Source organism: Netta rufina (genome assembly GCF_964035555.1).
Source record: "Netta rufina genome assembly, chromosome: 9".
Lineage (NCBI taxonomy): Eukaryota > Metazoa > Chordata > Aves > Anseriformes > Anatidae > Netta > Netta rufina.
In genome coordinates this window covers 15,754,405-15,770,486 of record NC_140132.1, presented here as the reverse complement: position 1 = coordinate 15,770,486, position 16,082 = coordinate 15,754,405, and the positions used below count along the sequence as shown (strand labels likewise).

The following is a 16,082-nucleotide window of genomic DNA, read 5'->3' as shown; positions in this document are numbered from 1 at the left end:
TGACACGTAAAGACAGTGCCACCTTTCCTGGTGATGGCTGGGAGGCTGGTCCGTGAAGAGATACAGCTGAAGCACTGACAGGGACTTGTCCTAGTAGGATGTGTGTGATGTAGGAATGAGCAGTGCACCAAGGAGCCAGGTGGACAGCTAGGTGTGGAACCACCTTCAGCCTCCATAGCAAAAAAAATAAATAAAATAAAAATAATTAAAAAAAAAAAATCCCAGAGGTTGTCTGCCTGAGTCCTTTCTGAAATGCTGTAACTGATGATGAGGCTCCAGGGCACGAGCCTTTAGCAGGAGATGAGAATTGTTCTTCCCTGTGCAGAGCTCTTTTGCCACCAGCGACGTCGGGGCTGCAGGCCACCAGCAGGTAGCACTAATGGGGCTCTCTGCGCAAAGGGAGGTTCCCCGTCCTTTCAAGAGATGTGAAAGCTGGTGTAGCAAAGGCCCTCTGGGATTAATAGAAACTGCAGGCTTCATCTGCAGAGTGCTGTCCTCTTCCTAAGCACTTAACACGAGTGCAAAGGGTCCCGATGAAGCCAACCTCATACACCATAGACTGAGCTCTCTTAGGTCTCTTTAACGGTAGGAGTTGTGAAATGTTTGTTGCACGTATAATTAGGGAGAACAGATGGCTAGAGCTTAGTTATAATTAAAGTCTAATGCACAGTAAAATAACCCAATGCAGCCAGTGATTCAGCAGCAACCAAATAATTTTAATTCTTTCTTTGCTGGGCTTAAGCTTCAATTGTAGGAATTGGGACTTCAGGGAAAGTCTGTTGCATCACTTCTTACGTAGGGACGTGGCTCTGTATTAAAGGACTGTGGGGAAATTTTTGATTGCTATGTATTAAGTTATATTGTGTGGTCTTGTTTACATTAGTTACATGAAATCGTATGTGAAAAAGGCACATGAATTGTTTTAACAGCACAGGATCTGCATGTTGCAATCTGTAGCAGCAAAGGCTTTTAAAGCCTGTCTGCTTAATAATTGATTGTTAATGCTTTAGGATAAGTTATTTAGAAAGAGCCATTAATTATGTGTTCTTAGGAATACATTTTATTTACAAAGCTGCTTTAAATGGCATTATCGGTAATAATAATTTAATGTATATTTAACACCGCTTTCAAGCACGGGTCATTAGACATCTCATGGCAGCAGACTGGAAGCAAGTGGAAAAGCTGCTCATTTCCTGGGAGACAGGGCTAGGAGCTGGGGCCAGACAAAGAAATACGGAGAGACATTACTGTGAGCAGTGCAGGCCTGGGCTTTTGTAGACTGGAAGTGATTTTTATGTATTTATATATATTTAGGGCAGAGGGAAGGCTGTAATGCAACCTGCCAAGTGTACCAGAGGCCAGCTCTTCCACAAGGAGAATAAACGCACTTCTTAGTCTCCGGGAATGGTCCAGAGGAGATGAGAAAATGCTGTTATGAGCAAGCTGTCTTAATTTTCCCTTCCCCATTTTCTCAGGTGATTTAAAACATTCAGCTGCATTTACCTGGGATATTGGGACGTTCATGAACAGATCAGCCACGTGTCCTCTCCTTCACTTCCAGCAGACTGGTGAGGGCTGAGCGGAGCGGCAGGTTTCCTCAAAGCTGAGATCAGCCCAGGGTGGCCCTGTCCCAGGAGGACCTGGGTGGCACCTCTTGTGTAGCCAGGGTGAAGGGAGCCCCAATTACCTGCTGTTTGCTGGGGATTACTGGCACGCAGCCGGTAACTGCTCGGTGGCTGTGTGACAGCGTGCCACGTGCGTGGCATAATTCTCCTGTCTGCTGAGTTCAGTTGTCTCTCCACTTCTGTCTCAAGCTGCCGTGGATTTGGGCGTGGGAGCCGTGTGTGTGGGAGGTGGGCTCCACAGGGCTTGCAAAAGCTGCTGCAGAGCAAATGCAGACTCTGCAGGCTACCTGGGAATCCTCCAGCAGGAGGCTGGTGGCATTAAGGTTTTCTGCTGTTGCCTGAGTGACTTGTACCGTGCTTCAGTACCCTACCCTTGGGAAGGGTGACTTAAAAAATCAGGAATGCTCCCCAACTCATGCCCAAATATGGGCCTGGGGGTTAATATAAGAACTTTGGTCTTATACTATTTTATATTATTATTACATATTGTATAATATATATAACATACATAATATAAATTACAATAACATAAGAACCTTGTTCTCCAGAGTCAGTACATCCCTGCAAGGCAGAGCTGAATTCTGCTGTTGTACCCATGGAGATGACGGGCTCTAAGCAGCCCCTGGAAAAGGCTAGGGAAAGACAGGGGCTGGAGAGGTAATGTGAAGGGCTGCATTTGGCTTGCTCAGCCCTTTTAGGTGCAGTAAGAGGATGGGGAATGGAGACACCCAGGTTAGCATTGCTAAGACTTATGCTCACAGGACACTCCAGGAAAGCTGGAAGGCAGGGAGGGAAAAGAAAAGGGGGAAAAAAAAAAAGAAAAAAAGAAAAAAGGAAAGGAAAAAAAGCATCCCACATGTCCATTGTCCCAAATGGACTGTTTCTGACCTGCTGCCCCACAAGCCAGAAGCAGCAGCAAGACCTCACAGAGGGTCCCCAGGGCTCCTGGGAGTGGGCCCCTTGGACTTGGACAGCAGCACAGGGGCACTGCTGAGCCCACTCCCCTCCAAGGCATCGTGCTGCTGAATGCATCGCATTGCCAGCAACGTGAGGAGGTCATTTTTTGCAAGGAGCTGTTGCAAAGAGTCAGTGAGTCTGCATGCTACACCTCTTGCCCTGAAGATTTGATCCCCGAGGAGGAGGGTTTCTGAAGTGTAGGATTGCCTGTGTGGTAGGGCCCTGCTGTCGGGCTGGGTGAGGACCTCAAGCAGCATCACCCCGCCAGCCCGGTGCTTCTGGCAGGTCTGCTTCCTAGCAAAGAGCAGCACCGGCTTACCCCGTCCTGCGGCAGTGGGGCAATTTGCCCTGATTTGAAAAGCCAGAGGCTGGGCTGAGAGCTTGGGGCAGAGGATTAATCCTTTGCCTGCTTCAAGGCTGCAATATATGAGGTGTTTAGGCTGGGTCACAGCAGAAATTAATCTTTGCTTTGGGGGAAAAAAAAAAAAAAAAAAAAAAAAGTGAGGTGCAGGGTTTTGATTATATCACATTAGTTTTTTTTTTTTTTTTTTTTTTTTTTTTTTTCCCAAGGCTGCTTATATGGGCTATTAACATCAAAGTGCAGGGATGGGGGGAATGTAAGAGACTTACCTTAGGTCATTATCTTCTCCATAAAGACATGAAACACTGGCTCTTCAGCTTTCTTGATCTTTGCTCCAAGAGGGGGAAAAAAAGTTTTTTTTAACTCTCACATTACTCAAGCCACACCAAACCCTCACTTCACTGGCTGTATGCTTCACTGTCACTGATTAAGTGGATTTTGCTCTTCATCAGTGGACTGCCCAGCAGAGCTGAGCTTGCCCTCTCTTTACTGTTTTGCAAGCTGTAAGCCTTGGAAAGGTCCCAGTGTCCCTACGAGCAGTGTTGTCAGGCTGCATCCCCAGCACAGTCAGGAGGGCAAATCCTACCTGTGTGAAAACACCCACGTTCATGGTAATCCTGGTGAGCTGGCTACTGCCGGCTGGGGAAGTGTGGAAGTGCAGGCTTCAGCAGAGGATGTGCAGGTTTGCAACCAGGGCTTCCATTGCTGGTTAACGCTTTGGGTGTTTTTGTTTTAATTGCTACTGGTTCTTGAACTGACTTTAATCCCATTAGTTTGGGTATGCCTGCAGGAGCTGCGCTCACACCTTGGATTGCAGTATCCTTAATGCTGGGAACAAGAGTCCTGCCAGCCAAGCAATGAGTTTTTGGTGTATCCTGTTTGGAAATTAGAAAATCTATTGAGAGCTATGCTTCTGCATGGAGGTTTTATTTTCTGAAGTTGCCAAAAAGGCAGAGAAGTTTCTGCTTGTGTGCAGATTATGCGGAGATAAGGAAACACCAGGGGACAATAGCAGCAATAATGAGACATTGCGAAGATTTAGCTCAGCTCTGACTCACAAGGAAAAAGTTAGAGGGAGTGAAAGACAAGTGATACAGCAATATTCAGTCCACAGCAGTTTTGTTTCCTGCATTGAGGCTGACAGCAAATGCCATCCTTGCTAGTGAGTTTCTCTGTGTGAATCTCTCCGTACAGGCAACTTGCTGAAAGCTTTTGCCTTGCTTTACATAGAACAAATTTCTTCTTTGATTAACTCTGGTCTGGTGCTGCTGGCCGTCACCAGGACTTCAGAAACAGAAACAGCCTTGATACCTTTTCACCAGCCTCTATGGCTTCTGATGGTGAAAGCTCGGAGATTGGAGCAGAGGGCATGAGAAAAACCCAGAACGTGTCTGGGGCGAGAGGCTGAGGGTGAGCCTGTGCTAGCAAAGTGAAAGATGAGAGCAGGGAGCTGCCCGTCCTGCCCCGCTCTGCCGCCCACCCCACTGCACAGTGCCGCAGCAGAGCCGGAGGATGCAGCCGCCGGGGTTTCTGTCCCCAACCTGGGCTCGACCCCGCGGGCGCGATGACGCCGTGTGTATTTGTGGCGCAGTTTGGGCCAGAATGCCAGACATGTCGCGTGGCAGCTGTATGGGGAGGCCAAGCCTTCCACCTACACAGCCACTGCCACCGCTTTGATATGCAATCCAGACCCCACGGCGGGGTGTTGCCACCTGTCCCAGCCTCCAGCCCAGCTTTAGCCCGGGCTGGGGCCCCGCTGTGTCTCGGGGACGCCTCGAGATGGTGGCGCAGCTGCGGGGACGTCAGGGAGGGAAATTCCCTCTGCCCAGCAGCTCTGTCTCTCCCTCTCCGCCTTTAGCGATGGGAGTTTCCCATAAGAGGTGCACAGTGTCCTGCCGGATCTTGGGGACAGGGCAGGGACCAAAGCACTAATGGGAAGCTGGCTGGAGTCTGGAGGACAGGAGTCTGCTTTTTGGTTTTGTTTCTGGTTTATCTTTGTCCCACTTTCTTCCCAATACCATAGGGACTGGCACAATAGGGGGATGGACAAACTGGAGCAGCAGTTGCAGTTTGGAGTGGTGGTGTCCTGGTGTTGGTCTCTGAGCTTGGCTCCTTCTGCTCCCTCTCAATGGGGAGAAGAGCCCTGGTGTATAGGAAGAGCCAAGAGAAACCCCTCTGGTGTTCATATCTGTTCTTCACTGATAGCACTACCCTTACAGTTGGGCTTTTCTTTGACTCTCTCAACAGTGAGAAAACTGAAACCGCAGTTTCCAAAACGCACGTCCAACTTCAAGCCTGCTTTCATGTTGTCTCTCCTTCCTGTGAGGGGGGATTGGTGATTTTTTAGCACACAGCTGAGATACAAACGCAGGTGTGTTAGAAGTGGTGCCAGCCTCAGGCAGGTTGTTTGGCTGGAGTAATCCCAAGGAATCCGCGGAGGCCAGCACAGGTGGGATGCCCACAGCACGGTCCCATTTCACCTGCTGAGATGGGTGCTCTGCGCTTGCTCCTGGTACCAGTCCCTGGGACCTGGGAGATTGTAAAGACTGGAGTGAACAAGGCAAGCCTCTAAATCCCCCCCTGGATTTAGAAGTCTCCAAAAACACACAGGACACCTAGAGGAGAGTATAAAGTACTTGGGCAGAAGCAAGCTGTGGGGTTGGGGTAGAAAAGAAAGCAATGAGAAGCTCCTGTCAAAGCCGTTGTGGATCACTTAAAGGTCTTAATAGTTTCAAGGTTGCTCAGACAGGGGTAAGTCCTGATGGACAGACAGACCACAAAGTAAGTGGTGATGGGGGGGCAGAACATGCAGGACTTTTCATCCTTAGGTTAGCCACATTCCTGCAGTCCCTGTCACCTGAGTCCCTGCTGGGACAGGGTCCTGGGGACAAAGTTGGTTTGTTCCTCATTTGTTGTTCCCTCAGAGAGCAGCAGCAGCCTATACTGTTTACTGCAGGTGGATGGTGCTCTGACAATACGGATGTGACAGACGAGCCACCAACAGCAACCAGACAGCTCTGAAAGTAGTTCTGGTTGCTCTGCGAGGAGGCTTTGAATGCTGCTCCCCCTCATTTCCTTCTAGCCCTAGGTAGCAGCTGGCAGCCAACACGAGCATAGTGCAGAGCTCCAGTGCCCAGAAACTGGACAGAATGTGGTGGGGGAAAGTTTTGTGTAAAACTGCAGGTTTTTCTGCAGTTTGTTGTTGTCTGAGTCCCTATCTCAGTTTGGGGATGACAGGGGTAAAGGTTTGTATAACGTCTGGCATTTCTGGAGCGGTGGGACAAGTGATCACTGTCAGCTGGAGGGAAAATACGAAAATCTATGGAAGCTTCTCCCATCATTGTGGCATTTGGGTAGATCCTCTGAAGTCTGTGAGGGCCGTATTTGTTACCTCTTTCCTTTTGCTGGAGTTAAAGTGTATTTCCCCTGCTTCATTCTGTTTGTGAAATTCTGAGTATCTTAATATCTTTGAAACCTTTACATATTAGTAAAATGTAGTTGAAACTGGAAAATGTGCTCAAAGGGGGTATTAACACTTTGTGACCTTTTCCGCATTGGATAGACAAGATAAAGACTTTTTATTGCTCGGAGCAAAGAGGAATTATTTCCCTCTCCAAATTTTTCTAACAAAAATAAATATAAATCCCCAAATATCCCACAGATAAACTTCTTACTTTTGAAATAAATTAATTTTAACTTAAAAAAAAAAAAGGAAAGAAAAAAAAAGAAAAAAGGAAGACCACAACCACTCCCCTGGAAATCCCATGCTGCGAATGAAACGTTTCATCCCCTAGTGCAGGGGGTGGGGTTGATTCCAGGCAAATCCTGCAGCTCGCAGTTGCAAAAGTGGCTGGGAGCAAAGCTGGCATCTCCCCTTCCTGCCTGCCTTAGCTCCACACCGTTCAGATATCCCCAGACCCACGGATCAGGACTGGAGCCAGGGAGGTGTCAGGGAGCTGTTTCTCTGCACTTCACCCTAGCTCAGGACAGGGGCTGGCATGCATCCTGGCACTGGGTTTGGCTGGTGGTGGGGTGACCACCATAAATCCCTAGGAGTCCCTTTGCTAAAACATTCTCCTGCTCATCTCAGCGAGAAGCTGAAGAGGAGAGGGTGGGTGCACGGAAGGGTAACGGGAGAGTAGTGCACAGCTGTTTCTCTGCCCGTTCTTCCCCAGACGTGGAAGCAGTGGCGGCGGAGCAATGCCCCGCATTCTTGCCCACCTACACACATGCTTCCTCCACATATCCCCACGCCGCCTGCTTACCGCAGGCACTGGAGGCTGGGCTGTAAATCCGCTCGCCAGACAGATCCCTGACACCCTGGCTTCCACCCTCCTCCTGCAGGCCACGTGCCTGCTGCTGGTACATTAGCATCACCCTTGAACCAGCCTGGAGACATCTTAGGAAGAGCAGGGAACGCCAGAGTTATCACAAACCCCTTTTCCTCATGAGCTGACCACCTCTGAGGTCTGCTCCTGCAAGAACTCCATCTCCCAGTGGGTTTTCTCCGAGGCGGTGAGAATGGGGTTGGCCAAATACCACTGAGCCCTGCGAGCCTCCCAGCTATGCACGGGGCACTGGCAATACACACATGCACACACCCTGTGGCTTGTGTTTCCACTGCGGGCTGTGCTATGCAAGGAGCGCCCTGCAGCTGAGAGGAGTTCAGCGTGGTTTGACTGCAAAGGCTGCTATCTCTGCCCAAATTCATCCCAAATCGCTCTTCATTGGGAACCCACAGCTCAGCACTGGCTGTGACCAAGGGGAAAATGGGAAGCTGGGGCTGGGGGAGGGGGATGAGGATGTTCTTGCAGGTAGTTTTTGGCTCACACAGCTCCATTTTTGCAGCTGGGAGAAGCAGAAGGTGGACATTTTCAGCCATTTCAAAACACAGCCCAATCTCTGTGGGAGGCTGAAAACGTCCAGCTTTCTGGGAAAGGCGGCCCGATGCTGTGCGCGCTGCCAAAATGAGCCAAACTGGGAACCATTTGCATTTGCCCAACCCCAGGCATGAGGGCTGGTGAGGACTTTGGGCAGTTGGTAGCCTCTTTTGAAGTCCGTATGGAAATGTCCTTGCTAGACACCCTCTCCCACTGGTGCCTTGCAAGTAAGAAGAGAGCCCTGCTCCAAGCTACTACTACTCATTACAATTATGCGGTGCTTTTTTTTTTTTTTTTTTTTTTTTTTTTAAGTTAATTGTGGTTTTTCAAGAGAAGATATTCTTTTGGTGTGAATTACAAGCTGGAGACTAACTGCCTCTGCTTGACTGGGATGCTGCTAGACATGTTCGGCACTGGAAGCAGGAATCACAGGCTCGGTAGTTTGGGCTGTAACAAACCTGTGCTTAATGGGTCCGAGGAAGCAAAGGGCACATGGAAGGGCATGCTGATGTTGGATATATCTGGTGAATTTCCTTCAGACATTGCTGATTTGGGCTTTTTAGACCTTTGCTGCTGTGCAGAATTAATGTAGCGGAAGAGCCAGGGTCAGGTTCATCTTCATCAGCAGAGGCAGCCCAGCAGCACCAGTTCCAGGAGCTGCCCGTGCACTTCACAGGGCCCTTGGGACGAGCGATGTGACCACACGGCATGCTCTGGGCACATGCCAGGTGAGGAGACTGGCCAAGACCAGAAGGGCAGGTCTGAATCTCTGGGGGGGAGCTGTGCAGCCTTCCCCTGCTTCCACCGTGCTGGTCCTGGCACCCGGATCGTGCTGGGAACGGCACTTCTCCAGCTCCCATGGAGAAACGGGTGGAACAGGAGTCCTCAAGAACCACTGTTTTCATGCAGCATTTCCTTTTCATGAGACTTTTGCCTTCTAGGCTGAAATCGAGCAGGAAATGCCAACTCTTTCAGAATCAGTGCACTCATGATGGCTTACATAAAACCACTTGTGTGGAGCTAGACCCCAGAGGGCCATGCTAGAAGAAATCCAACAGGCTTCTGGTCTGTCCCTGGGCACAACCACAGGGTCTCAGTGATGCTCCCACATGGGTTGTAGTAAGGGCCTGAGCCCAGCCTGCTGCCTCCCAGCCAGGCTGATTATCCATACACATCCCTGGGAGTGCAGATTGAAGCTGAGTCCTAGAGCCAGGGGAACATGGACCCAAGATTTGCCTGCTCTGTGTGCTTATTCCGGGTCAGGCAGAAGCAGCATCCAGCAGCAAGGAAATCCTTAACTTCCGTTAATAAACACAGCCTTCGTTTCCAGCCTCTCTGCCTTGGCAAGTGCCACTTGTCATAATGAAAGTTGCTCGGACTTGGGCAGGGATCAGCCCTGCGAGTTTACGGGATTCACAATTCACAGATGTTAGGAGCTATCAGGCTGAGTGTGGGTGGAGAATGTCAAGTCCGAAATAGCTCCCTGCCACCCTGGCACAGGCAGCAAAGAAAATGTTTCCACATGACATTCTTCGAACCAAAATTTCCTACGAGGAAAGAGCACAAGGGGAAAAATACGAGGCAATCACTGCCCTCTCAGAGGGCTTCTGACTTTTGCTCGGGAGGTTGGCATTTGTGCTGACATCAGCACAAAAGATGCACAGTAGGTGAGCTATCGGGCAGCACCCTCCCCTCTCCCCACGCACAAACATACGTGTCTGCTTAAAGACGTGGCCCCGTTGGTGCATAGATATATGCGTGCTATTTTTTCCTGCTGGAATCCATTTTAATTTAGCTCCTGATTCATATTTCATTCATTCTCCAAAACCACAAAACCAGGATAGGTTTACAGCCTGTACTATTTGGACGAGCTGTGGAGGGGGAAAAACAGGGGAATAAAGCAGGTTGCTTTCCTGAATGATTATCTGTGTCATTACAGAAAAAAATAAATAAAAAATGGTGGGGGGAACTAAAGATTCCCTTCTTTACCTGTAGTTTTCTTCAGGAAGATCTGATTTTCCTTTCACCTTTGGTAGTCTGGTTTAGTGGACTTAATTTTGCTCATGTTTCTTTAGGCTTCAGTGGCTTGAAAAAGACACCATGCTTATTTTCTTTATTTCTTGCTTCTCAGGATCTTTGAAAGTATTGTAATTTTTCATGTGAAAAACATTTATATTATTTTAAGAACACTAACACAAATACCTCAGCTCTCAGTGAAAAGATGCAGAGCAAAACATTACCAATTACATCAGATGTTTGAGGGATAGGGGAGGCAGGAAGGGGAGGAAGAAGAGCAAAAGTTCAGAGTTAAATTTAAATGAGGAATTTCCCCATATTTTGTCATTCAGCTTTTGAAACTATGACCACAACAGACAGTTTGAACTGTGACAAGAGAGAGACTGAAAAAGAAAATTTCCCCAGGCAGCGTTACGCAGGTATTAGCCACAGAGCTGACCAGGAAAGCTTTTAAAGCACGACAAAATCCGGTGCGGGTGCTGCACCCAGCAGAGGAAACTCCGGCCATCTGGAGAGGAGGATGACCATCGGCCACAGAAGTTTGCAAAATCGCAAGAGCTGCCAAAATTAAACCGTGAAGTCAGGCAGGAAGGCGACCAATGACCGGCGAGATCAGAAGTTCAGAGATGCCCCAGATGAGCTCCCAACAACAAGTGTGGCCGACGTACTCCCAAGTTTATTAAGGATGTTGAGAGGAGGGGAAAATATCCCCGCAGAAGATGCCCAGCTGGCGAGGAGGGACTGGTGGTGATGCTCGGGTCACTTGATGAATCCCATTGGCCACGTCCCCGGGAGATCCCACCCATCTGCAAGTGCAAAATAAATCTCTAAAGTTGTATCTCGTGTACCACTTGACCTTATTGCTTTTAGCCGGCTGACTTTATATCTATTTATTTATTATTTTTTTTTGGTTCGGACCCTAAGAGGGGCTGGAAGGAAATGAATTTTGAAGCGGCACCTTTCACCGCCCTGCAGTACTACCCCGATCCCTGCATCCAGCGGTGAGTCCCTGAGCGTGACGTAACCCCCTCCTATCGCAGGTTTGATCTCGGTGTCTTGTGTAATTGTTAACTTTCCTGCTATCGTCCGGCGGCAGCTGGGCTGCACGCGGAAAAAATGTGCCGCTCTCTTCATGCTCAGTGGAGCTTATTATTATTTTTGGCTTTCTAACAGGTTACTGTTTAATTATAGGCATCCGCTTAAGATATCAGCCTTTTCCTCTCTGGCGTTAGAGGAAAAAATATATGATAAATAACGTGAAAGCTGATAGTATCTTTTCCCTGTATTTTCGAGGTGAAGGTTACTCAGTGCTTTGCGACATGCAGGAGTTGCTTTTGCTTTCTATAGTGTGTTTATTTGTTTCTTTAAATGAAAAGCTCATGGAAAAAATATAAGCTTAATTATTAAGCTCTGAGATTTGGGAATTTAAAGGATAAATAAATCATTTAAAAGATGCAGAGAAGAAAAAACATCTCCTAAGAGAAAGCGCTTCTCAAAGAATATTTTTTCACTCTGTTTAACAGCCAATATAGAGCCTGACAACCACTCTTATTTTAGCTTTGTTGTTAAGCTGTGTTTTATAACTTTCCAGCAGATAAAAGAGCATGTCCGCATGAGGTATCACCATATCACATTGTCGGTTTGTTTGTTTCTCCCAATAGGAGCTACTATATTTAAGCATGTAAATGACATGTAGATGGTATTTTTCCAGTCGTAAAGTTCAGAGAGGTGAAATCCTCCGAGTGCAGTCGCTTGTCAAGCTGCTTTAAGGCTACTTTCTGGCTGTGCTTTGCAGAAGCTCTGCCTGGGGTCTCACCACAGCATTCAATCCACAGAAGGGTTAACTGTTAACTCATCCTCTGCACCGTGCATGTGTTGCATAGCCGTCTGCTGAAGAGAGGGCTCGGCCACTCTGATCTCTACTTTTTTTTTTCCTCCCCTGCTATTATGACTTGTCGCAGTGTTGTTGTTTTTCCCCCTTAACGTGCAGGCGCTCGGTGCCACCCTGCTCGGCGCTCCTCGGGGCCGGTGGCAGGGAAGGAGAGGAGGGGAGCTGGGACATAGCACGCGGTCCTTGGCTGTGCTGCCGCAGTGGAGGAATGTGGAACGGGGCCGGGGGTATTGGTTTCCCCGGCGAGACCTTCCACAACACGAACACGGGGCTGCGAGGCCACACACTGCTCTCCCAAACCCACCCGGGAGCTGCATGTGGCCAGGAGGAGAGCAATGCTGGAGCAGCGCCCATCCAGGAGGGCAGATTGGGGATTGGAGCAGTGGGGTCTTTTATATATTATTTAAACACTGGAAAGCTCAGAGATGCACTAGCAAGGGTACCTGAGCTCTGGGACAGCTTTCCAGATGCTCTGAACTCCATCCCATCCATCCCATCCTGTGTCAAAGAACGGGTTTGTAGAATTGGCATTGCGGCTCAGGCAAAAATCCCATCGGGAGCAGGAATTAAAGAATAAAATTCCCTTGGCTGTCCTTTATAGAACTATTGGAATGGGTTTTTCTCACCTTTCAGTCTGTATCCTCCAGCAAATCAGGCCTTTCTCTAGAAATGCAGCGCCTTAGCAGCATGAGGGGTTTCTGTGAGTGACCATTGTGCTGTGGGAAGCCTCGGGACAGCTTGGGACAGATAAAGTTTGTGACACCCCTCAGTCATAAAACCTGATCAAGATCTGGCTTAGAGTAACAACATGTCTCAGCTGTTATGCATGTCTGTTTTCATGAACTGAGAGTGGCATTTGTCCAGATATTAGCGGCCATGCTCTGCGTGGTCAAAATCAGCTGGAAGTTGCTCCCTGAAATAATTTTCTCGGTGTGAGGACATTCACACTTTGTGCTTTAAGCTCTGTCAGTTGGATATCTTTCATGATACGCTGGGTGACATTCTTCTGACTGATTTAACAAAATTAAACAGTTTCATAATTGCATTTATTTTACAGTTTGAAACATTTTTGCTTTGATGTGGTCAAAGTGCTTTATTTAGCTAATACTGATGTGCTTCTTTGCAATTCTGGCTGCATGAATATATCTTTCCTTAAAATTATATGTAATAACAACACAAACAGCAAACCTATAACACTGAGCTGAGGCGTGCTGGCAAAATAGCAGTTGTGAGAAGTGTTTGAAACCCTGTTAAAAAGGGAGGAAGGGTGGTCGTGCTGACATCCCTGTAGGTCTGTGCCCTGTTCCTGTCCGACCCTGCTGGTTGCATGGGCTTCCTTCCATGGTGGAGGTGGCTCTGGGTTATGTGTCCCAGGCTGACTCCTCCAGCAGCCATGGGACGGGGTGGAGGGGAAAGAAGTGTGACTTAGACTTATCCCCTACCATTGCTTCATCTATGAATCCCGTCACTTTGAGGGTGTTTGGCAGGCAGATGGGTTGGGAGCCACCTGAAACATTTCCTTTGTCAAGAGATGAACCCCGTTCACGTTCAGAAGGGTTCACTGATGTGGCATTATAATGCTCACATGCTTACTGCCTGTTGTTTCACCGCACTGCATCCAAGCAGTGCAGTAATGCAGTGCCATAGATGAGAAAAAGGATTGGGTGCCTGGACTGGCAGCACTGACCCTTAGGGTTTAGGCAACCCCAGTCCCACTCTCAGCAGTTTCTGCCCCCTCTCTCTCTCTAGGCAATTTATTTCTTTGCAAATGTTTATCAAAACAAAAACATTCCCTGCATCACGCAAAATGACAGACAGCTTGGCTGGGACATGGGACAAGCAATCTCCTCCTGTATGTGCCCCGCTGGGGTTTGGTGCTGGAGCTGCACCCAGGGAGCACAGGGGTATGGGGCACCGAAAGGATGTACAACCCCGTGCAGAAATGAGGGATGCAGACACAGCACGTGGCTGCCTGGGGTGAGCTTGGAAAGGTACATCCAGACTCAGCTCTGCCTCTAAGCAGAAAGATCTACAAGATGCTAAAACTGAGCAGCAAGAGAATCAGACAAAAACCTCAAAGTTTTTCTGCTTGTTTCCCTTATAAAGGGATTGACATGAAATGCCTGAAATCGGTGATAGAGCAGGCTCAGTGCTCTGACTCCTGACCCTGGGAAGGAGATGCTGTAAGGACAGAGGCACCTGTACTGAAGCCTGACCCCATGAATTGTTGTTTGGATAGTAACGTGGGAGCCAAAGCTCATCCTTTGCTGCAGAAAACCCAGGCTAGCTCTGAGTCATAAAACAACTGATGTGAAACGGGCGGGATTTCCACCTTCCAAGAAGTGCCCACCTAGCTGCAGTTGAAAGACACTAATGCAAGAAGACGGCACTGTAATTATGATCAAAGTCCAGCTGTTGAGAGCTGTGTAATTAGTTTCGCTCTCCAAAGCTGATTTTTTTTTCTTTTCTTTCCTTTTTTTTTCTTTTCTTTTTTTTTTTTCCTTCCAGCTAATGCCTGGTTGGGGGAGTGATGTTTACAGATAAGTTACTTGTGTTCTTGGAAATAATGGTCATTAGGCTGTGCTTTGCCCAGGAGCCCCCTCCTTTTGGGGCTGTGGGGAATGCATCTGCTCGTGCTCTGCACGGGGTCCTGCCTGCCCTGCTCGCCCCCTCCCCGCGCCCAGGCTAATTTCGGGTTGCCAGTGTTTTGAAGGCATTTGCTGTGGCTCGCTCCTCCCTTCTGAATGAAAGGCCCCTTGCACTAACTGCTCTTTCCTCTTTCATTTCTGGTTTTGTGTTCTCAGCGCGATGTGAGCCCAGCCTCTCAAATCTCACTAATAACGGGGCCATGCGGGAAACTGGATGTCTGAGGCATGGCTCTGGGTTTTGGCTGAGGAATTGCTAAGAATAAATAAATAAATCAAAAAGAACACAACAATCAATCAAAGGAGAAAACAAGCAACTGATTATGTAGAAAATCTGGTAGAAGAGAATGAGGGAAACTGTCAGAAATTAGTTGGGCACGGAAGGAAGTGAAGGGCACAGCAGCATTGTCTGCTGGGTGCTGTATCCAGACAGATTTTGGTGAGCAGGGCCAGAACTCCTGGGTTCAAAAGGGATCTTTCATCAGGATCCTTGCACGTGTCACTTCACCTTTCTTCTTCAGTTCCCACACCTATCAGACAGGGCTGGCAAACAGATGTCAATTATCAGATAGGAGCCTCGCCAATGTTAACGCTTGCAATGCAGCATAAATGTGAAAAACTCTCTACCTCTCATCAGTGCTGATAGGCAATGCTCTCCTGTCATTAATGATTAGTAATTAAACAGCAGGTTTCCTCCCTTTGGGTTGGAAGGGGGCACGCTCAAGCAATACCAGCAAGCTGCCCCTCCTGATCCCAGGCAGCGGTGAGCAGCTGCGTCCCTTCACAGCCGTGAATCAGTGCTGGTGTCAGCAGCAATCCTTTCCTTTGGGTATTAGCTGGGGTTACTGGGGCAGAGAGGTGTTTAAGCTGTAACAGGTTAATATCTTGCAGGAGGGGTTCATCTTGTATGCAGAGCTCCGCAGAGCGCTTGCATTTAGGTAACCAAGTGCTTTTCCTCTTTCCTCTTACTGTGTGGTGCTGAATAAAATAACCTAATTCCAGGCATGACAGGGTTGACAAGTCTAATCTGCTGTCACCTTTGCGATGGGAGCCCGGATTTGCCATACTAGCAGAGAGGCCTGAAGCCACGTGGCTTCGCATAGGTCTTTTTGCAGAAACAGCCAGCGGTGCAGCAGGTACTTTCCAAAGACACAGAGAGGGGCCAGAAACGGTCCTGAGCAGCTCGTGGTATGTTCGGCATGGTCGGTGACTTCTGGAGGAGCAGGGTTGGCTCTGTACAGGAGGGAAAAGCGGAGGGGAGCTGGGGAGAGGCTTTTTTCTTGGCCTTGGTGTGCTCTCCTGTGTGCAGGAGGTGGTGGTCACCTTCATGGCTGCTCTCTCACCCCTGGTAGAAATCCTAAGGGGGTTCCCTGGCTGGAGCAGGGGTGCAGGAGGGGACAGCATGTGGTGTGCAGATTTACAAAACACGGCTCAAGGGCAGCATGTTAACTTCATTTCTCTTAAGTTCTCTCTTCCAGCAAAGCCCTTGCAGTCTGCTTTTCCCTGACTGCCCTCCTCTATTTAGTCCCGACCAGACCTCTTTGCTCTGTGTCAGAGAAACCATGTTGTGCTGAAGCTGTCACAGCCCCTTCCCAGTCAGTGCCAGAGACATAACTTTTCTCTTTTCCTCTTCAAAGCAGTACAGGCTCTTCAGAGTGTCAACAAAATATATATATATATATATGTATATATATATATATGTATATA

General features: G+C 48.5%; 1 protein-coding gene across 5 annotated transcripts in view; it reads left to right on the top strand.

The window, feature by feature from the left end:
* The first annotated feature begins 10,488 nt into the window (after positions 1–10,488).
* Positions 10,489–16,082, top strand: part of TP63 (tumor protein p63) — a 102,251-nt gene continuing 96,657 nt past the window's right edge. For 2 of the 5 annotated variants that reach the window (XM_084292061.1, XM_084292060.1), the window contains exons 1-2: positions 10,489–10,647; positions 10,764–10,840. In XM_084292061.1, the coding sequence (XP_084148187.1) occupies positions 10,606–10,647; positions 10,764–10,840 (119 nt within the window). In that variant the 5' untranslated portion in view covers positions 10,489–10,605. Of the gene's footprint in view, positions 10,841–16,082 lie in introns of all 5 variants that reach the window. The other 3 variants (XR_014618715.1, XM_084292064.1, XM_084292062.1) reach the window with 2 other exon arrangements.